This window comes from Manacus candei, unplaced genomic scaffold (assembly GCF_025592945.1).
Source record: "Manacus candei isolate 608988 ecotype Guabito, Panama unplaced genomic scaffold, ASM2559294v1 h1tg000046l, whole genome shotgun sequence".
Classification (NCBI taxonomy): Eukaryota; Metazoa; Chordata; class Aves; order Passeriformes; family Pipridae; genus Manacus; species Manacus candei.
Window position 1 is genome coordinate 13,446,907 of NW_026138094.1, and position 22,869 is coordinate 13,469,775.

Consider the following 22,869-nt stretch of genomic DNA (forward strand, 5'->3'; position numbering starts at 1 on the left):
AGTGGCCCTTCCAACCTGAATTAGCCTCTGACTCTGGAACAGCAGTGCTCAGATTGGAGCCCGAGGCAGAACCAAGCCCCATTTCTCCAAGCACTGTCCAAAAAAGCACCAAGACTGCCCCGTGCCCATCCCAGCAAGGACAGAATGGGGCTGCTGCACCAAATCCTGCTCAGAATAAACCTCTGTTGCCTCTATGGGAAGGTGAGACTTGTCTGCTGCAGGTCAGCCTTTGTGAACAGGGATAAATGAGGTGACCAAGTTCACCTCCTGTGTCAGAGCCATATCAGAAGCCTGACTCAGTCCTACACTCAGCCCATCCCACGGTGCCTGGCAGTGAAAGGTTAAAGGGTTTCCATCCCACTCTGAAATTATCATTAAACCCCTTTCTTAGAATCATGCAGAGCAGTAACTGTTTGAAACATTAACAGTCCTCCTTCAATTCCAAGATGAAATGGAAGATGAGTTTCAGACAAAAGGTGTCTTGTAGGGCCAGTGTCACCTTCTAGCCAAATGTCACCAGTTTGGGGCTGAAAACACAGATTAACAGGAACTCATTGGGTCTCCAGCTGGCTGGATGGAGCAAGCCAGGGCAGTACCTCTAAATATGGAGTTGGACTCTTTAATCTGTGCTATTTCTCTGTAAATCAGAGGCTCCTGTTTGTTTTCTGACTGTGCTCTTGGCTTTGCTTCTCTCCAGGTGTGGGGCTTGACTGTTCAAAGCCCAAACATGACATCCATTTCTAGCTGCAGTGAACCAAAACCAGCTTCAGCAGTTTGATAATTATGGCTTAGATTAAACCACCATCTCTGCTATTTTTAACTTAAAGTGAAGATTATACGGTGCAGTCTATTATTTTAGGTTTATCTCCAGGGACATTATTATTTCTAGCAAAACTACACTTAATATAATTTTTCGACTCAGAAGTTCATAGTTATTCTTGTTTTCTAACCTTTGTGGGTTTTGAACACAGCAGAAACATTCACATCAAGCACATTTTGTTTGATGCATGCAGGACTAATCTAACAGTCTATTAGTAGTTCCAACTTCAAAACAGTAGAGAGTGAAATTCCTGCTCCACTGAAGTGAACGGGAGTTTTGCCACTGACTTCAGTGGAGCCTGGATTTCACTCCAAATATTTTACCCACGTTGTTTCTGCACACAGAGAAAACTCTTCACATGCTAGGAAGAAAGTTCCAGCAGTATTCCTCCAATGCAAAGAAGACCATCTAAAGATCCTATTCCTAAAAGTCAGGACAGGAAGGGCTCAGTACCACCAGTAAGGTATGTAAGCTGGCTGGAAATCTTCCAGAGGGAAGTTTGCCATGAAATGCCAGTTTAGAAGGCTCCTGGGCATGCAGTAATTCTGTTAACTTTTCTAATGGAGATGAGACAAGGAGGTTTCCAAGGTTTCTTGCAGCTTGTCTGCCTTGTGCTTTCCCCAGTGCTGAGGCTGAAAGCTGGGTCCTTCAGGTTTCTGCTCTGTCCAGGCTCCTGTGGGATGGGATCTGGCAGCCACCCCATTCCAACAGCTTCCTGAACGGCCTCCTGGTCAGCACATCAGCTGTTCCACTTCAAAGGGGTGAAAACAAATCATCTTCCTGACTTCCCAAGTGGTTTAGGCTCCCTGATTTTATCCCTTCCACAAAACAATAGTGTTTGGTCTAGGGTTGTTCATTAAGAAATGCCTTAGCTTTCTGATAACTTCAATTATATTTTTTGTTAAACACGTTGAAAGTGGGGTTTTGCTGGTGAACAACAAGGGTAGCAGCTACTAATCAGTACATTCCTGTCCTTAACTTTATTTTAAACCTGACCTCACAAAAGGTCTGTGCCTGGGAGAAATGCTGAGGCTGCCAGTCGTTATTCAGCTTTGATTTTGCAGGGGGGTCTGAGGCAGATAAAATGTATCCTCTATAAAGACTGAGTCAGAACTCATGTCTCCAGTTATTTACAGGCTTCTTCTGAAATCTGTTCAATTCTTACATGTGTGGAAATCGACACCTTCCTGAACCATTCCAGGTTTCTTAACAGAAATCCTTTAAAAAGTCATAAAGTCATAAGCATAAAGGAATTGAGCCTGAAAGGAATACCTTTATTGGAATAAAGCAAAGGAGCTCTGCTAAATCCAGAGAACCAAGCCAGTTTATATTAGCCTAGGATCTGGCCTCAAGGTACACAGGCAGCCCCTCCTGGCCCCTCAGTGATGAGTTTCTGGTAGACTGAAACCAGCAACACCTTTGGAGCCTGTTTTAATTGGCAATGCAGAACTTTTCTCAGCATCTACTTTACCTTACAATGACTCACTTGAGAAAAGGATTAACTGACCTGCAGGACTCAGGCATACTCTAGCATGCTAACACATTCTTTTCTGAAGTTCAAGGGTCTCCAGCTACATCAAAGGGTCCAGGTTTTTCTACACGTAGTAAATGCAATGCCACGCTGATTCCTTTCACTAATGAACAGTCCCCCTCCTTTTAACAGAAATAAATGGGACACAGCAGTATTTGTTTGTCCTAAACAGCAGTGCAAATGCTGAATCAGGAGTTTGCATTTCCTTTGTGATCCCCTAATCTTACCTGCTATTCAGAATTCACATGGAATTAGAAGCAGGTAATCAGTCTCTTGAAATACTCTGCCTTAGGAAGGAGTTCTATTCTTACATGAACAGAACTTGAATAATGAGCTGATAGGAAAAGCTCTTAGATTAGAAGTAGGAATGTCAAAACAGCACTGCATTGCCCTGCAAACCCACTGCCCTCTGTGCTCTCCCAGCCAAAACTGTCCATTTTACCAGGAACCACAAACACGTGCTGCTGCCTCTTATCCTTTGCAAAGCCAGCAGAGCCACGATGGGTGAGCAGGACTCTCCCTCCGTGCTGTCACTACCGCAGTCACTCCTCCATTCTAACCCCAAGGTAAACCCCAGCCTTCAGTTCCTCTCATTCTCCTCCTGAAGACAATGACATTCCACAAAGGCAAACAAGGACAGCTCAGACCCTCAGCTCTTAAACTCCTTTCATTCAATATTTATTCAGAGTAAGCACCCTGGGATCTGGTTTCACACTCCAGCTTCTTTCCAAATATAAATAATGCATTGGTTACTAGTCAAAGACACCACGGCCTCACCAGAGGAGTCCTGCAGCCTATTTATTGTTGCTCATCATATGTGAGTCCAGAAACAAGCTGGCTGACCCTTTTGAGTCCTGACTGTTAACATAATCACAGTAAGGCAAACCTTATCAGGAGTCACAGGGAGGCAGCAACAACAGATCTCTCTGATGCATTTTTTTGGAGAACAAGACTTTAGAGTAGCAATGCTATGAATAAAACACAGCATTCAGCCTCTGGCCTCCCTGCAGTCTGTGCTCCTTTCCAGGACATGCTCCCCCGTCAGCGTCTGTGCAGCGCCCAGAACTGGGTCAGGATGCCAGAATTACTCTCCCGGCCTGAGCTGGCCAATTCCTTGTGTAACTCTTTTAAACTAACAGCAATTATCAGCCGCTTGTTTTCCCACAGCAATGCTAAACCGCTGCACTTGCTTTGTTTGCTTCGGTCATTAGCGGAGCTTCTCCTCTAGACAGTTAATGTAACTAAACTGCTCTGTTTACCCTTGGTGCAGTTTTCCAATATTTCCTGTTATTCTTCAAAAGCCTGAGCCAAAGTGCACCAAAGCCTGTGGAAAGCCTCCTACTGCCTTCAATGCACTGTGTGTTGCACCTCCAAGTCCTCAAGGTCATGTATACAAACCTTCATCAGAACCACTACGACTCTTGATGGGTTTCCTACTAAAAGCCCCAAATCCAAGTGAAAGGATAAGGCCAAGGGCTGGGGGAAACTGATGGAGGAGATGCTTAAAATTTTTCCAACAGCTGGAACTTGGTGGCTGGTAAGAGACCACTTGAGAAATCCCCAAGACAATTATCATACACTCCCCCTCTGGTGGGGAGAGATTGTGAAGTAGGGACAAGAGGCACGTTTGACAGAAAATACCATCAGCAGTAAAAGAAGAGCTTTTCTTTAGAAAAAGGGTGGCAAGCGGAAAAAAAAAAAGTATGAAGGGGGAGAGCCTGAAAAAACCACACCCAGGAGGTTCTGCAATCCCTCTGTTTCAAATAATCACTTCAGCTGGCTGGTAGAACAGCCTTTTCCATCACCTCCCTCTGACAGTCAAACCATGCCATCTGTCTGCAAACAATTCAGGGGTGAGTCAAGCACTGGATCACTTTAGAAAGGAGTGACACTCATGGCTATCAAGCTGCCCAAGGTGACTTGGCTGTCACCTCAGCTGCTTATTAAACATGAGCTCAGCACACAATTGATTGCTCTCCACACAACTGCACTTACCTCAGTCTCCATTTCTCCAAAGGGCACTGAGGACACCAAGGAAATGAGGGCAGTGGGATCTCTCTCACTTCTACAGACAGAAGTCCAAAGGAGAGTCTTTCTCTTCCCAAAGAACCAACTCATAAAGGGTTGTAACTGGATAAGCTCAGCAAGACATTAAGTAGGAAGAGGTCCTTGGGGTCACCCCTTCAGACCAACACAGACTCAGAGAACTGAGCAAAAGGCCCATCACAGCCTTGTCCCAAATACAGAGGGGGACAGGAGAAGGCAGTGATAGCTCATGCTCCAAGTGAAAAGTTGGGGCCACAAAGGTTTTTACATTCTTGGCTGATATTTGTTTGCTGGAAAGCATGTTTTCTCTACCTGTGTATGGAGCAAATGTTCTCCTAAGGGCTCCATTTCTGTGGGGGAACAATGCATTGCTGTGAGCTACAGGCAGTACCAGGGCACGTCACCACTGACCTTCTCAAAAGGGAATAGGAGAGAAGCCATTCCCTGTGACCCAGCTTGCCATGACTCACCCACAAGTAATCCAGCATTAATTGCAGAGCCAGGATTAAGCACAAGATTTCTTTCTAAACCCCACTGGAGAAATATAAATGCAAAGGGAGGGCAGACTGGACAACATCCTCACAGAGGGTGAGGGGAGGGAGAAGGGGAGCTGTAATTTATCCACTCTGGCATTTCAGTGTGGGCAGGATGACAGTGCCCCACGGAAGGACTGCTATTTAGACATGCTGTGGGCACAAATGCCATCTGTTTATCCATATGAAGGACACAACTGAATGACAACATTCCTCCCCCTTCCCAATTCCTATCAGGCCTGAGAAGGGAGTTCTGTCTCTACAGTCCATCAAATATCAACCACAAAGGAAGATGTTGGTATGGAAGGAGGTTACACAGGTTGACAGCTGAGAATATCAAACATAGCCATTAAACTCAAATCAATCCAGGTCACTAAGAAAAGAAGGTACATCAACAGTTCCCAGCAGCTCCTGCCCTTGGATTGGAACCAGGAGTGGGAGACCATCCACCACATCATCAGCCCATGAGCCGTCCGGTCCAAAATTGAGTTCAATGTTAGGAATTTTTATTAATGTTTGAAATTGAAGCTGTGCCACTGGAAAGATGCCTATTCTGAACTGGTTCAACATGTTTAATGTTCCAATATAAAATGCTGGTATCTTGCAAGTTATGAGGTTTCCATCCAGTTGAGAATAAAGGCACAGCAGAGGCAGGAGTGAAGTGGGGGGCTCATTAGAGCTGGAATTGTAACTGGAGCTGCAGTGCAAAGTGAGGACAGTAAGTCTGAGAGAGAGACACAGGAAGGTGATGCCTCTGCAGAGCAACCCAAGAGAGGCAGAGGGGTCAGAGGGGGTCCAGGTGGGGCTTGGATGAAGGGCAAACTAACAAATCCTGGGGAAACACTGAGGTGAGCTGAGCTCAGGTCGAGGGAGGAGGCAAGGAAACACCTTGTGCAACCTTCTTACAAAACCAACAGCCACCAAGGCTCTTGGCTTAATGGGAAACAGGCTTCTTCACCTTGTGCTTTGCAAACATGTAACCACTGTTTCTTAAATGCACCTCAACTATTCCAGAAGCTGTCAGAAGCACTTTGGGAAGCTGTGATGAAGAGAGGGAGATGACCCTACTTAAAGCATGTGAAGTAATCAAAGCTGGTCACTGTGTCCATGTGTTATCTAGAACAGGGGCATTCAGGACGGGTGCTGTACTTTTGGGATTTTTTTTTATCAGGAAAGACAATATCTAAAGGGAGCCATGACTACTGGACTCTTGTTTTCATAACCAAGTTTATGTCACTCTCCAATAATGAAGTAACCAGATATTTTATATGGTTATCTGCTCATCAAGCAGCCAAGAAGTCAACAACAGCGAGTGGGAACACACGATGTTATTCACCACGTGTTATTCACGATGGTGAATAACAGTGTGGAAAGCTGGGGTTTATTCAGCTGCAGGACAGATCCCAGCCCTTTATGATATGGTTTTCATTTAAAAAGAATTAGTTCTTTTGCCCTGGAATCTGGAAGGCAGCAAGTATGAGCTTGTGCCTCAAGGGACAGATAGCACATGGAGCCTGACATGGCAGGGATGGGCAGTGTGGCCTCTCACTCACACATTTTATCCAAAAGCTTGCTGCCCACACTGCCCTGGATACAGAACTGGCCAAAGCCCACTGGCATCAGTGTCAGTCCTTCTTGTGGTTTGATCAAAGTTTGTTCTTCAAAGGCCATGAAGAACAGGGTGAATCACCTACGATCTTCTCCCCAGCAATAAATGTTCACATTACTGACTCCTTTTTCCTGCAGACATTTGCCCATGGAATTCTCTCTCTCTCACCCTTGCCCCTTTCCCAGAGTGGATAATTCACAGCAGGGCAGGCATTGCCTGATGTATTCCAAGAACTCTGGTAAGATGAAGGAATCCAGCTGCAGTGCAACTGAACACCTGCCATTCCCATGGCCTGCCTCCACTGCTTCTGATTTGTGGGATGTGGCCCCAGCATAGAAACCTGTTCCTGCAAAAGCTTCACAGTGTTCTGGTAAGAGCTGGCAGGTTCTGAGGCTGCAGGGGGCAGTTTACCATGTGGTTAAAAAAAAGGAGTGCCCCACCAAATACAAAGTCCTAGAAAAAGCTAAAGTTGATCAATATATCTACAAATAAACTTGGCAGAAACTCAGCACTGAAAAAGTAGCATCACCTCAGGAAAACACCTTTCTTCTTACTGATCTCAAAAATCACTCCTTTCCAAGTCCCATGTAGCATCTAATATAAATCTCTCCTGGTCCCTTCACTTCCTTAAAGCACTACCCATCTCCATGCAGTCATCCAACCAGATGCTCAGCATTTCTAAACCCTTTCAGATGCTTTGATACACATCAACAACACACAGCAGGTTTCTGACACAACAGCATCAGTGGGAGTCAAGGATTGCTTTAATTCCTTCAATCCCTGTCGAAGAAGTGAACACAGATACATCAAAAACCACTCATTGTAAAACATGGATCACTGGGAATCACTTGTCTCACACTGGCTACTTGTCATGATCACAGTTGAGCTGTGACCCTGAAGTAATAATAAAGTTATCTGAAGGCCAGGGGATAACATCCCCAAGAGAATGGATCTGTTTCCTCGCCCTCCTCAAGATTTAATCCACTTCTTGGGCGTAAAAAATTCTCTCCTTCTCACTTGCTTCAGTTTGCTTTCAGAAAACAGGGAATTGCTGCAGAAGGAGCACAATGACTATGACTGAACCAGCGGTGGGCAGAGAACAACTGCTCATTTCAGAGGCTGCTGTGCTCCATCTGTGGCTCCTTGTGTTTGGAAAGCACCCCGGGGCATCCCAGAGCTAACATGCTGAAGGGTAACAAGCTGCTTGCTTTCAGCACTGCCTGAAGTGGGTGAGAACGAGACCTTCTGAAAATGTGACATGCATTTCCTCAGAGGATGAAAAGGGAATATAAATTGTAGGGTGGAAAAAAAAAGACCAAACCCTGGGATAGCTGGGTGGGATTTCCCACCCACCAGGCAAGAGAGACAAAAGCTCAGTGAGCAGGCTGACAGCTCTGTCACTCACAGTGTCAGCAACCCAAGGGGAAGCTCTTGTGTTGCAATCACTTGAGTGCACTTTTCTCAAAACTCCTGTGAAACCAGTGAAAGCCTCCAGTCAACTGCATTAATGACCAAACCTGAATGAAGAGATGCAGAACGAGACACCCTTAAAAGAAAATCAAGGAGAAGGGAGAAATGGAATATTTGCCAAATATGTGCAACACAAGTAAGCACAGATGTCCCACACTCTGCCCCATCAGGAAGCCACCCACTGCTGAGAGCTGGGGAAGTGGGACAGCCTGGGGAATGCACTGTAGGAGTCAGGAATGCTGGCTGCCTTCCCCACACTGGGAGATGAATTCTCCATTCCTGGAGCTGGGAATGAGGAGATGGCCAACATCAAGAGACAAAGAGGTGTGAAGTAACCGTAGCATATATAAATTCTATCAGCATTGAGTCTTGTGCAGTCCCAGACAAGCCAGTGGGGATGTGTTTCATGGTTCCCAGAGCAGCAGAAGTCCTTTTCACAGAAATATTTTTCATCCTCTTTCTTTTATTCTTCTTTCCTGGTCCAGGTTGTCAATCACTGTGGGTTCACAGATTCAGTGCAAGAAAAATCCATTCTATGTGACCCCTTTTACTGATTCAAAAAAACCACCAGAACTGCCTAGAAAAAAAAGTTGCACAGGAAATGCACGATCCAATTCCATGATTTGCAGTTGTTCTCAGGCAGTAGATCAGTTTGCAGTAGTTCAGCTGAAGACATTTGCTTTAAGGACATGGCATTTTCAGTGGTATCCCTGTCACAGTCACTTCCACCACTCAGGAGTGCTCCCCTTCCTCAGGGAAACTATTTCTGGTAGTGGTACTCCCGTATACCAGCTCCCTAAACTCTTGGGATTTTTCATAATGGTGCAGCTGGGAAATTAATTTATAACACCAGAACCATCTGGCCTTGGCTGTTCATAAATGATTTGAAAAGTTCAGGAAGCTATCTCAGTCTCACTCCTTTTATCAGCAGGGAGAGACTCAATATCAAACAGGAATGTTGCAAATTATGGCTTGGTATCAAAGCAATTGGGAAATGATATGTTCAGACCGATACTGGAGGGAAATTCTTTGGGTAGTGGGTGTGCCTGGTTGCCAATAAACCTCAAGGCTAAGTTTGATTTCATATTGTCTAAGGGAGTGACATGAGGAAAGTAAAAAGCAACTTGAAAAGAGACACTCTTGCTTCGAATAACTTTGGCTTGAACGTGTTGATGTGAAGACAAATTACAGATAAAGGAAAATAGTTTGTTATCTTCATAAGAAGATACCTCTTTAGAGGGTTTTTAGCTGATAAGAGGTGCAGGGTGCATATCATTTAACTGGTGGCAGCTTTCTGGGGACCGTGTCTGAGCTTTCTCATGTGATTCTGCTCATTTAACACACCTGGCAAACCTGCAAAGTTACTTCAACACACACCATAAACAGTTCAGAATGACCTGCAGGTAGGAATGGTAGTACTTCAGGTATAAAAAGTAAATACGAATATATTTTCCTAAACAAACAAGTTGGGCTTTTTCTTTGAATGGAGAGAAGCCTCAGGATCATATCTGGATTAGTACTGAGAAGGTAAAATAATTGAGAAAGAGGTAGAAAAATAAACCAAATGGAGATGATGACACTTCACATGAACAGATGGGAGGACTGTGCACACCAGTAGAAAAGCAGACAACAAAGTCATTATTATAGTGCTCCTGCAGGAAAACCCAGTTGGCTGCATTACTTTAAAGCTACTGAACGTGGTCAAATCTGCATTTTTATCACCGTCTGACCACTCCTGGCTGTGGTGGCTCATGATGGATATTAGGGAAGAGTTCTGCCTTCTTTGGCTGAGTCTATCCCATGTCACACAGCAGTGTTACACAGCAAGCAGCTTTACTTGAGATAAAGGAGGAACCAGACAGGAAAGAATTCCCCCATTGAAAAGTGCTGGCGGTTGTGTTTTCGGGAGGAAGAAAGGAAGCTGTGCTTTTCCTTTGAAGGAAAGATACTCTTCCTAAGTACAGAGACTACCTAAACTGAGAAGCAAACTGCTTCCAGGGAGCATTTCTTTATCCTGTCTAGCTTTATTGTGTGTGATTAAAATGAACATTTCAAACCTAGATCAGAAACCTGCCACCTCATTATCTGTCTCCGGAGCGATGCCGACAAGCAGCAGGGTGGGAGGAAGGGATCCCAGTGGGAAGCAGGGGGAAGAGCCAGGCAGGATTTGGACTGTCACTGGCAGGTGAGAAACAGCTACCAGAGGGTGGACATCAGAAATTCCTAAAAGGTCAAACTGTCCCATATGTGGGTAAGACCCGGTGTACAAGATGAGTGTCTCAGTGGGGTCTGGAGCGGAGAAAGAAGGTACAGTAAAAAATGCTCATTTTTAAGGCTCAACTCCCTGAGCTAATTAGAGCCCAGCAGGAAGGAAACTTTTCAAGTAAGTGAGAAAAAACCACTATGATCAGATTCCTTTTGCTTTGATTTGTTTTACCTAAACAAGCACAAAAGCAGAAAACGGAGAAAACTGGGGGCTATTCTTCTCTTTTTCTGGAAAGTAGGGTTCAAGTAAAGAAGTAGATAACAAAACTCCCTGCTGGGTTGGATGCAGCAATGGGAAGAGGCCCAGCACCTGAGGGAGGGAGGATTTTGCAAATGGAAAGGGGTCAGTAAGAACAAAGCAGGCCTGTTTATTTCATTTCTCTAGTAAACTCTTTTTGCTGAATTTTATTTCCCAACACAACTGCTGGCCAAGAGGCAGCCGACCTTGTTGCACCACAGCACAGCCTTCCACTGACATAACGGTTCAAGGGAGCCACATTTTTAGAGGCAACAAGATTTCCACTGCTGCTGAGTTACTACTGAAGGCTTTTCCAAGTGACAGTCTGGGATTTATCACCTTCCCCAGCCCAGCAGTCATTTTTACCTGGAACCTGTGGAACTCGGCAGGCCAGGCAGACAGCACGGCTTACAGGCTATTGGAACCCAACTGTGAGTGGAAAAGCAAATATTTCATCCAGATCGCTGCCCTTGTATAAAAACAAATGATTATTTGGTAAATGGCACTTACAAACTCTAATATTTCCTGTGCTGGTGTGGAGTGAGAGGCTGCACAATGGGGACTTGTCCTGTCCCCACGTTTTGGGTCACTGGGTGCACGAGGCCGTTGCCAGCAAAGCCAGTGGAGTATGAAACCAAAACTCTTGTAGCAGGAAGCAGATGCAAGATTTGCCAAATCATTACAGCCCAGCTACTTAACATGGCCTTGGCTTACTCAGCACAGTAAAGAAAGGCAGAGCTGGCAAAGCTACAAAGCTATTGATTAAACCAAAATTGTGTTCCTAAATGACTGTCACCCGCCTGCTTGGTGCAGTTTTATTATGTCAAGTAAAGCTGTACAAGATGCTCAAAAACAAAGAAATTAGAGGCACTGCAAGGGAATGTTGCTTCACTGGGGATTACATAGAGATCCTTCACAAAGCAGAGAGTAAAACCATAGAAATCCTTGCCCAGAACCACACTAGTGCTTCCCACAAGAGTGCAGAAAGCAACGGGAGGTGGACATTCCCACGCCCAGTTCCAATGGTATTGCATTCCAACACTAAATAAACTATCAGATTTGGAAGATATGAGGGTGAGAAAAGAAACTCATGATAGAGGGAAGGTGCCCCACCACCGTGCCAGGATCAGCAGGTTCAGTAACTGCACCTGGTAATATCTTGCAGCTTTACATAAAACTAAAAAAACACACCCCAAACCAGACCCATTATCCATAGTCCGGCACATGATACTACTCAGACCTCTCCATTCCTCCTCCCTAATCTTCTTTTTCTCTGAGTGATTTCTGTACCTGGTTTTCTTTGTGTGATTTTCCTCTATCCCACTGTCATTGCAAAAACAACCTGCCCAGATAAGGTTAATATAAAAGGGATATTCTACTTTGGGGCCTCCAAATAACTTACTTGGGTATCCTGTACTGCCTTACATTGGGCAAACACATCTTTGTTTAGTGGTGCTCCACCACTACCTCTTCCCCAGGTCAAACCATCCTTGCTGGCAGAAGTGTCCACTGATTTTTTTTTATATGTTTAGATCTGTATCTGTCTTTAATCTCTGCTTCCTTTTGATTAACTTAGCACACAGTTTTCAGAATTCTTCTATCAAGCTACTTAGGTACATAATAACTTGTTTTGTCTAAAACAGACCTCTCTGTGCATTACCAAAGGGGGAAGAAGCATCTCCTGAAATTTTCAGATATACCTGGTTCTCTCTCCAAACCAGAATATGTTATTAAATCACTGCTTTGATTAGATCATACTAGTTCTGATGTACAAGAATATATGATGAAATAGGCAGTGTTCCATTGTGTCCTTTGGAGTTGTAACTCCAACTTAACTGTGAAAATGTGCTTGTAATTATCTGTGGAAGAATGAAACCTGGAAGGAGGGGAACACGAAAAGGGAGCCTGGGAACACAGAGAGAGAGAGAGAGAGAGAGAGAGAGAGACATTACACAACAGATTTACAACACAAATGGTAGAAAATAAAATTAGCAACTCCAGGGTGGGTACTGACTGCTGCCAGCATTTCTGGCCAGCCCCAGGGTATGTCTACACAGCAGCCAGTCACTCCCAGTATTCCCGAGACTGCAATATACTGGAACAGCTACGTATTCCTGTGGGATTTAAAGTGGAAAGTGCTGGCACCAGGAGAACATACTGGGGCAGGAACTCCCCAGCTACTAAGGAAGTCTTGGTGCACCAACACAGTCAATGGTCCTTGAGCTTGCTAAAGTAAAGCTTGCATGGGATTGCCTCTGCCTCTGGTCCTCCTGGGATCCAACTGACCTTGATTTTCCACCGCTACAAATGCAAGTTCCAACACACTGGCAGTGTGCTCAGAGCAGCCACACAGGGTTTATACAGGCACAGAGGGAACTGTGCCACAGCTGCCCACCACGAGGCAGAATCTACTCCCAGACTGCCAGCAGAGCCACTGGAGAGGTTTATCCAGGCACTGGCTGCATCCCTGAGCCATCCATAAATGGATACTACCCTACAGACCCATAAGATGGGCACCTCTTTGCAAGGTCTCTCTCTAGGAAAACATTAATTCACAGGAGTGAATAAGATGCCTGTGGGCATGTGTTAAGGTAAAGTCATTAACCACATGCTGAAATCCTACCCTGTGAATGGAAGTCTGGCCTCACTGGCAGGACAGAGGGACTAGAGTTAAAACTGAAGTTGTCCAGATAACCCTGAAACTGAGACTTTGATGCTTCTACATGGTTGATTCTACAACTGAAGCAATGTTGGTTTTCATACCTTTTGGGAGATAAGAAGTAACCAGGGGACACATTGCCCCCTGGCAATGAATTGCTGGATTTCTGCAACAGCAACAAAGACAAATTTTCCACAGAAATTCAGGTGGGGCAGAACCGACCTGATAAAAGTGGGACGAACTCGGAGGAACACAGAGCAGAAAAAGCAGCTCAGGTAGGAGCTTGTCTGAAAAACAGAGTTAATGTTTAAAGTCAGCCAGGACAGAAACTACACACAGATGCCTGTATCAGTAGAGCACGGAGTTCAAGGGTTAGACTATGGTGAGCTGCTCTAAAGCATATAAAGAGGGTTGCTGGTCTTTTTTCTATCAAAACAGCTTCTCAGCTCCCACATCCCATACCTAAATGTTATATTCCCAGATTAAAATGAGAGAAGTTGTAGCAGAGGGTCCTCCATTTCTACAGGGTTTCCAGAACCACTCTCCTTGCCCCATCACCATGGTTTGGCTGCCTGGCTCCACTGCTGACTGGAATCCCAGAACACAAACTGCTCCAGAAACACAAACAGGTTTCTATCAGCACAGTGGGCACTCAGCATCACTACCTGTCTGCACAGTTCTGGGTCCCATTTACTGGGGTGGTCCTCAGCTTCCACACAAAAATGTTCATTTTTAAAATACATTAGGACCAACCCTCTATAAACTGCAGGGCAGGGGAGAAGAAGTGGGACAGTTAATCTCCTCTTTGGTTCTCAGGAATTAAAGTTGTATGGCTGCACCATGCTGAGCTGGCTTTGCCAGTGTCAGTTGTTACAGGGTGCAGTTGTTCTGCACCTTTGGGATCTGCTCCTCCTCAGCCTGCAATATTTCCACATTCTGACACATTTGCATGAATCTCTCTGCTGGTGCTGCACTGCACAGATCAGGGAGGCAAGTTTATTCACAGGTCTATCAGCATAAATATCAGACCACAAAGGGAACATCCAGAGAGTGCTTTTCCCTTACCTGCAACATCAGGATTGCTTGAGACACACCACAAAGGCCATACTTGATCATGCAGCAAATAATTATGCACCCTAAAGTAATTTTAACCAAGCTCCAGCTATCAATACTTAACATCTAAAGCAAATATTCACACTGGAGAGAAACCTGCTGTTTCCAAACTCTTCTCTTGTCTGATTCCAAGCCCAGAGCTGTTTGGTTTGTGCATTAGGGGCTTTTTACCTTTGGACTCGTTTTTGTCCTCATCTGTTTCAGCTTCAAGTTTGAGGCCATGTGGTTTCAGAGTGTTGGCAACAGACTGCTCCTTGCTTATTGTCAGTTGAATTTAATTCCCTTTCTCAAGGGCATCTGACACGTTGTGGCTTCCAGCCATCCCACCTCCGGCTGTTCCCTCCCCAGCCAGGCAGTGCCAGGTTCCGCCAGCTCATGAATGGGAATCTTCCCTCCTCACCCAAGCCTGCCCCCAGCCCACAACAGGAAAGCTGAGGCTGTTGAAAGAAACAGGAATGGCAACAAAGCTGGTATTGTTGTCCTGAAAAACCACTGGCTGCAGCCCACCCGGCTCCGTTTAGGGGTAACGGATATAAGGATGAATCCAGGCTTTTGTTTAAAAAACTTATTTGCCTTTTTTTTTTCTTGGGAGAATGACTTGAAAATGGTAACAAAGGCACTGCTGTAGACAAAGAAAGAACCAGGGGAGGGGGAAGTGGCACTACTTTTCTAGAAGTGGGTTGTTCAGGGTGGTCTTTGGGGTGTGAATGTCAGATCGACTTCCCACTGGTGTAGCTCATGGAGGAGGAGGGAAGCACCACTCAGGATCCCAGTTTACTGATGGCCTTGCCCTGCTAGTCTGAGCAAAGAGGAGACTAAGAAAGTGTTCAGTGTATCATGTTTATAACATGAAGACCTTGCCCACTGTGATCTCTGTGTCTCTCCTTTTGTGTAGGTCAGAACACAGAACTTCACCCAGCAAACCCTGGATAAAACCCAACTAACTGTGGCTACGTTCAAGTGTGTTTAATAGGCATCCACTACTGACCCTGCTGAATAAAGGAATGAGGCTTGATGAGGGTCCTGTCTTGTATAGGAAGAAGTTTATGGTTTGCAGCCTTGCCACATATTCAGTGGGCTCTGAATGCCTTTTTGTAAGAGCAAAATTCTTCTTCTGCATCCTTTTGTAGGACAAATTGTATCTAAACACAAATGGATGCTTCCTCTGGGTCCATGGACCAAAATTATCAACACAGATTGAAAAATTTAAATACAAGAAATAAAAGTCATGTCACTCACCCCATCATCAAGCAACAACAACCCTATAGGTTAAACCTGAGGATGAACTTTCATAGGACCTATTTATTCCTAATGGACCTATTTAATGATGTCTCCATGTTTTCACAGTGCAGCTGCCTGCAACAGTGTTTTTTGCAGTCAGTCCAAATGACATTAGTGGCAGATTAGGAATCTGACACATCAATTAGTAATCCATTCACTTTTTCCAAAGTCCACATCAGAAACTATCTGTGAATGCCAAACTGGGCTTGTGATCTCCACAGACATTTGTTAGTCTTAAGGAAAGAATAATAAATCTCAGCTTTTCTACACTCATAAGGAAATCAGACTTCAGTAAAGCTCACGGTTACGGCTCTCCAAAATTTATATTTTTGCCAATATGGATGTAAGTTTTGATCGGATTTTCTTTTAAAATTAAGAAACTTGTACCTAGTTTTCCTTGGTTTCCATTTTTCAAGCTCATGTCAGCTTCTTTGTGTTCATCTCTGCTGTGGGTTTCCTTATATTTCAATTAAAAACTGCAAGTTTGTAAGTAGAGTCTGAAAACAAATCTTCTACTTACATGAGAGGTGCTAAACCAGGGCTGCTCAGAGCATCCTACAGCAGTTCAAAACCAGAAGGAGAGGCCTCACACCTTGAAAGGTCGATGAAAGGATCTTGTTGATCTCCAGGTCAGAAAAGCACCAGTCAATTGACCAGTTTGAAATAAGTAACCAGACCACTGGGAGGTGACAGTACAGAGGGATGACTTTAATGCCCAGGTTGGATGGTGAGGGATGGTATTTTTCCCTCTCTGATTTGGCACACTGGGAGTTGACTATACATGGTTATGGCATGACCCTCCACACCCCTGCAGTGCTCAAATATCTTCCCAATCCCTCTATTTCCAAAGCCTGTTCTCATTTTTTCTCTCTCAGGGAAGTGGTTCATGAGGCAGCTCTGTTAGAAAATTCAGCCTCCTTTGCCATTTGTCCTCCCTCACCTGCACTCTCCATTTGAACTCTCTCTCTCTCCTCACTATGAGATCTAAGCCTCTCCTGGAGCAGAAGGTGCAAAGAAAGGAAGGACATCATGGTCTCAGCACCAAAACTGCCCTCAGAAAAGCAAATGGAGTTTGCAATTTTGTGCACAGATGGAGCTGTATCCGAAAGCATTACATCCCCTACTTATGGTGGGGATTTTTTTGCAAGGCATTATTGGAAGGAAGCTTGTCAGCTCTGCTGAGAAACTTGGCAAACACCAGGGCACACCAGTCTCACTCTTTTACACAGCTGGATTTTCTGCAGCTCAAGTATTTTTTCCCTCTTGCTCTTGGCCCATCCAAAGATGAGTGCTGAATTTCCCTTAACATTACCCACAGGTTAATTTGTTATTAAGTTTAGGCTCAGTTTAACATCTTGGCATGCAATTTAAATAAAACCAAAACCAAATGTCCTTCATTTCTGCAGAAACCACCCTCGGTTTGGCTCAGCTGCCTTTGGTGTCACTGGAGGGTGAACAGGAGATTCATTTTCGTCTTGTCATTTTTGGTAGTAACCTAAAAATCCTCCATGCAACTTTGAAATACATTGCCATAAAGTAATTGTCATGGAATGAGACTGGCCAGGATCTGAACATGCTACATTGACTCTGACTTAGCTGTGAAATACTCCTTACTCCAGGAAAGGAAGATGCAACAGGCACACAAACTGTTGGAGCCCAGAATGGTGCAGACAAAACTTGGGCACAGTTCCTTAGTACAGGAATGATGGTGGGATTTCCCACCTTCCATCCAGAGAAGCTGAAGGAAGGAGCACTTGAAAATCCCACGGGTACAGTCCTGAGCCCTGTGTAACTTTGTTCCTGGTCTAATTCTGTACCTTACACAGCCTGACTGTGACAAAGTTCAACCAGAGTGATGTCAATGGAAAGGGGGAAAAGCTCCTCAGTATTCTGAGTAAGTGCCTGTGACACTGAGCCTGGAGAGCAGGGAATGGGAAGCTGACCTTCGCTTAACTCATGAGCTGCACCAGGAGGATGCAGCTGACTCTTCCACTCAATTTTCTTCTGTCCAGGGGATATTTTCAGGCAGCTTTAAAGAGTCTTCAAAGTCACCTGCAGAGAGTACCCAGTAATCTCATCCTGCACATTTCTGTCTGACTTGGGGTTATCACGTTCTTTCCTGTTTTTTCCTGTGTGTTCAAAGGGTGTTCCTTAGGTGTGATTGAGCTGATAAATCAAGTTATATGATTTCTTTCTGCTGATCAAATAATAATGCCTAGGGGCATTTCCAAAATACTGATGTTTACCATTTCAGTCACAGCAGATTACTTCACATGCAGAGATGAAACCATTACCAAACTATTTAACTATTAAAGTCCTCGACACAGACACCTGAACTTCAGAGAAAATTTAGCAAGTTCAAAGACTTTGAAGTTGATGGTGGTTTTATGGACCTATTCTATGCAGTGAAGAAAAGCAGAATTTGTCTCTATTACCATCAATCATTTAAGAGAAGAGGCCTCTTTGTGCCACTCAGAATCAGAAGAGAGAGTAGAAAACAGGGGAAAATCAACTGGAAAGATTTATGCGTGCTGAAATGAATATTTATGTGAGCCTCCCAAAAATTAAGTTAGGTACCAATGTGCCAGATTTATGAAATCATAACAAACATGCCACACTGGTAATTGCACTTGTCTGGCTTTAAACAAAAGTGTGCTCCAGGGGCAGAAGGAAAGAAGGAAACAGAAGGACAGGTTCTTACTTGTGCCCAAGTTCATGTGCAATTGTAAAAGCCAGATTGAGACCATTGTCTTCAGCAAGAACACACTTCCTCTTGGCACTGCAGACACCTCCCAGGTAAGCGATTCCTGCAACATAAATACAGAGAATGGCCCCATCAGCATCAGTGGCTCAACCAGAATGACAAAAAATGCAACCGGCAGGAAAAACACCAGAGCAGTTTGCACACAAAATATCTGAGTAGTTTGTTCATCATCCTATTGAAGAATCAGTCCAGTTTTGTCAGACAGGAAATAAGTTAAACACACCTTCACTGCTTTCCTTGGAAAATATATTTCACTGTTTCAAAAATATATTTCACTGACTCAGAAATTCATCCAAGCTTGTCTATTAATGCCTTCTACTACAAGATGCAGTGAAGTATCCTGAATAAGCATTTAAATGGAGTTCTCCCAAATTTCAGAATAAAGTTGGGGACAGGGGATAAAACAATAAAGCAGAAACTCTGAAAAGATCTTACATTTCCCCATATTTTTATACTCAAAAGACAGCAAGAGTGTCAGAGCCAGAGAAGCTGGCAAACTGCTGACGGTGAGTCACAAAGCCAATGGAGGTGGCAGAAGTCCTCTATGGGTTGGTGGAATTTAGGATTTGATCCCATGCACAGGATTCTCCAGGCCTGTTTGTGTGGGCACCACAAATGGTTTGAGGCTGAAGCCAAAGAGGAATTCAAAAGTTACTGCATGAAAACTCTGCTGTGGAAGAACAACAGTCCTCAGATGCCCTTCCTGCACCCAGACTGCCCCCTCAGAAAGTGCCACTGGACTTGGAAATGCTGGGGTGGCATCACAGGCCACGCTCAGGACAAGTGGCTGCTGAGACTTTGTTTCACCTGCCACCTGGAAAACGCAGTTGAGCCACTGGGAGCTGGGCACAAGGGTTAAAGGCAGGGGGTTTTGTTCATACACTGCTAAACAAGCCCCTAAAAAGCCACAGAACAGCTCAGTGCACACACAAAACAAGATTCCCAGATGGCACAGGGCAACCTAAATGTCCCTTCAGCCACTCCACACATCCCTCTGCCACGCTGGAAGCAAGGGAAGTGTAAAGACCTTCCCCAAATGCCTCTCAGTTTTTTCACAGTGGATATATTTGCTTGTATTTTTATTTAACAGACAACAAGAAATGTAATTCCTCCCCGGAACACTGTTCCCACGGAGGGGTAGCTGGGATCTGGCTGCCTTTAAAGAGCAGCCCATGACCATGCACTGGAGACACGGTCTCTGCTTTTTTCCTTTCTCTTTTTTTATTTTCTTCCCTCAGAGCTGACAAAGCTGCATTTATCAGAGTGCAAATGTAAAACTTTAGACCTGGGGGAAGTCCAGCTCTGTTCTTATGAGTTTTGACAACAATAAGGATATGGATATTTGTTGCCAAGGGTATTCTGGATGGAATGAAGGGATGGGCAACAGCTTTTTACTTCAGCACGTGCAGCAGAGAGCGAAGGCAGAAATCAGACACTAACAGTTGCTTATTTTAAAAGTGCTGACTGTGAAAGGCCAGATTCATACCACATGCAAAAAATGAAGATTTAATCTTTTAAATCAATGGCCAAAGAAGGCTGGGTTTCAGCACTTTGATAAACTGACTTGTTTTTTACTCACAGAATAATCCTAAGGATGTCAAGGAATTGCTCAAGAAGTAACAGCCTTCTTTGAGAAAGATTTTTGAGGTTGCAACCTCAGTCCACACACCTGATGGCCTAAGGAATGTACCACATTTTGGTTAAAGGGAAGTAAAAATGTGGTATTAGAGCCACAGCAGCTAGAGATGAAAAGGAACCATTATGGCACTCAGCCAACCTTCTGCTTCTTTAGGTTTGCGCCTTTCTGCATTTTTGAGTTCTCAAACCCTCCTTTTACTGAATATTTTATTGAATGTATCAATATTTTGGTTCCCTCTCAGCAGATTCAGGTACAGCAAACAGCAATGACCAGAGAAGGATTCTTACCAGAAGTGTTTTATCCCTACTACTAAACCTGATTATTCCACCTTCATCTTCCATTAACCTGTGCCAATATCACCTCAGTTGTAGCTGATACACGAGGTTTTGACTGAGAAGCACCAAAACAGAACTGCATTTTCAGCTCAGGGTTCAATCAGTCAAGTCAGTTTAGCTGGAAATGACTCGTGCCAAGTTCAGACTTCATAAAATGAGGCTGAGTCTATGTTTGCCATCACTTGGAGATGGAAGGGGGCAATATTCCCATGTTTGGGAGGAGTGGTGCAGCAAAACAGCCCAGAATTCTATTAAAGAGGTTAAATACCAGTTAAAATGTCACATACATTACCTCAAACAGAAATTCTTCTCAAGTCTTTGTTTAGTGGCTCTAATCCCCACTGAACCTGGCAATAACACTGCTCTGTGCTAAGAGCCTCATTATTTAAAAGTGGAAAACTTAATTAAGGACTTGTACATCCACCACTGGTTGAAGAAGCAATGACTGTGGCTCAGTTACAGACCGTTAGTCATCTCTTTTTATTAGTTATTTTCAATGCTTAATGTGAATCCTGTGTGGCCATTTTATAATATTTGCAGTGATCAATAAAAAAAAATGTAGACATCTAAAATTAGTTTATTATTACAGAAATGGACTGGGCAGAGAAACTCATAATCCTGGAAGAGCAGAGAGCAGAAACCTTTGGAGCACATGGAATGAAGTCAGTAAGAAGTCCAGCTCATGAACTGCTGAGTGCTTATTAATAGGAGTCATTCCGGAACAGCAAGCCAGTTATAACAAATTGGTACAACATCTGAAGCCTGAAAAAGTTTGCCTCAGAAACATTTTTGAAATATATATTTTCTATCAAATGATTTCCTAAAACTCTAATTTTCTTTTGGACCAATACATTTCACCATTAATTCTTTCATCAGAACATAAATAGCAAATAAGTTATTCATCTGCAAACATAATCCAGTTTTTCAGCAAATATATCCAAACTACTCAGATAAACACAACTTTTTTGTGACCCAGTGCAATGATCCATATAATTGATATGCAGAGAAAAATACACCTTCAACCAACAGCCATAGTAGCACAATGCCTTGGTAGCTGCATTAATATGATTTATTTTCTTCACTGGGATGAATGGAAACTGCTGTTTGCCTCTTCAAATTTCCAGATTTCTATCTGAGTCTTTCAAGTCTGCAGAACTGGAATTCAGATATGTTTGTGAAAATCCTGGCATGCTGTGGTTCTACCAGGCTGGGAATGATATAGGAGGAAATTATTTTATTTGGTAATTTTGCTCCTGGTCCTGTTGGAGAGACAGGTGTGTGGAAATGAAAAATAGGAAGGAAAGCTGAACTGAGTTTTTTATTTTTAAAAAAATACCTCACACTTCTCATGTGCTTCTGCAAACACACAGACAGTGGGGAAGAAAGTCCTTATCTTTCAGATACACTGTCAGCAAATACCTCAAGTCTATTTTTAATATAAAAAAAGGTCAAGCAGGAGCATCAGTGGTAAAGGAAAGCCAAATACTATTTTTACTGTTCCCAAGCATGAGGGTTTTTTCCTTTCTCTCCTGAGAAATTACATAATTACAGGCCATAACTTCTGTGCTTGGGCTTGAATAGGTAGAGCTCTCTGCACTTCCACAGCAAACCCTAGGACACAGGCAACTGTGTAAACTCACTTTTTATCCAAAAAGTTGTCATACATAAACAGTTTGCAGCTGTTGGCCTCTCTGCCAGCTAATGAGCCCTCCACCAGCAATATCTCTGAGGGGAATGATTCCATTTATCCCACCAGCTCAGCGAGGCATTAGGATATTACACACTTGCCACAGGGATGGCCAAAGCTGGGAGAGCACAAGTTCTGCCCTGTGGGCTCCCATTCTGCCCTCTTTCAAACACCAGGGGCTTCCTCCTGATGCCTGGGGAATATTCACTCAGCAAGTGGTTTGTCCAGGTACTCCAGCTTTCAACTCTCTAATGTCTTGTTTTCATTGCGCTCCTAATACTTTAATCTCTTCTTTTGCCAACCACCTCTGGATACAGAACTTTTACTTGATTAAAACTTGGCTGGCTCTCCTCCTCTCAATGTATTTGCTGTTGGGAAGGGAGCCAGGTTCCAAGTCCTGAAGTCTGCTTGGCACAGATGGAGACTCCCTGCATATCCACATGCTCAGAGCAAACCTCCCATTCCCCATCATTACTACTTTGGTGCTGAGCTGGATGTTTTTCTCATCCTCCCACAATTTTCAATTTGTGCAGCTCACACATTGCCATCAATTACATTCCTGTAGCCTCTCTTAACATCCTCCACAAGGAAAACCAGGAAACCCTGAAGTGATTCATGCTCTGCCTTTCCATTCAATGGTAATGATATGTTTGACAGAGATGCCCTGCCTGTATTTACACACCAAGTCAGTCACCAAGGGAATCTTTCAGTGCTTATGATACTTAAAATGAAAAATGCTTCTCCTTCCTATAAAACCTATACAGAAAAGGTTCCAAAATTTAAAAAAAAAACCCCAAACATTAAAGTACCCATTAAACTGCCTCCAAGATAGGTAATCACACAATCCCTGTCCTACAGCTGAGTAAACAGAGGCCTCAA

General features: G+C 43.9%; 1 protein-coding gene across 1 annotated transcript in view; it reads right to left on the bottom strand.

Moving 5' to 3' along the window:
• ADAMTS17 (ADAM metallopeptidase with thrombospondin type 1 motif 17) overlaps window positions 1-22,869 on the bottom strand; it is a 164,362-nt gene that overhangs the window by 87,497 nt on the left and 53,996 nt on the right. Inside the window, exon 8 of the mRNA XM_051796783.1 lies at window positions 18,267-18,372. Coding sequence (XP_051652743.1) covers window positions 18,267-18,372 — 106 coding nt within the window. The remainder of the gene's footprint in view (window positions 1-18,266; window positions 18,373-22,869) is intronic.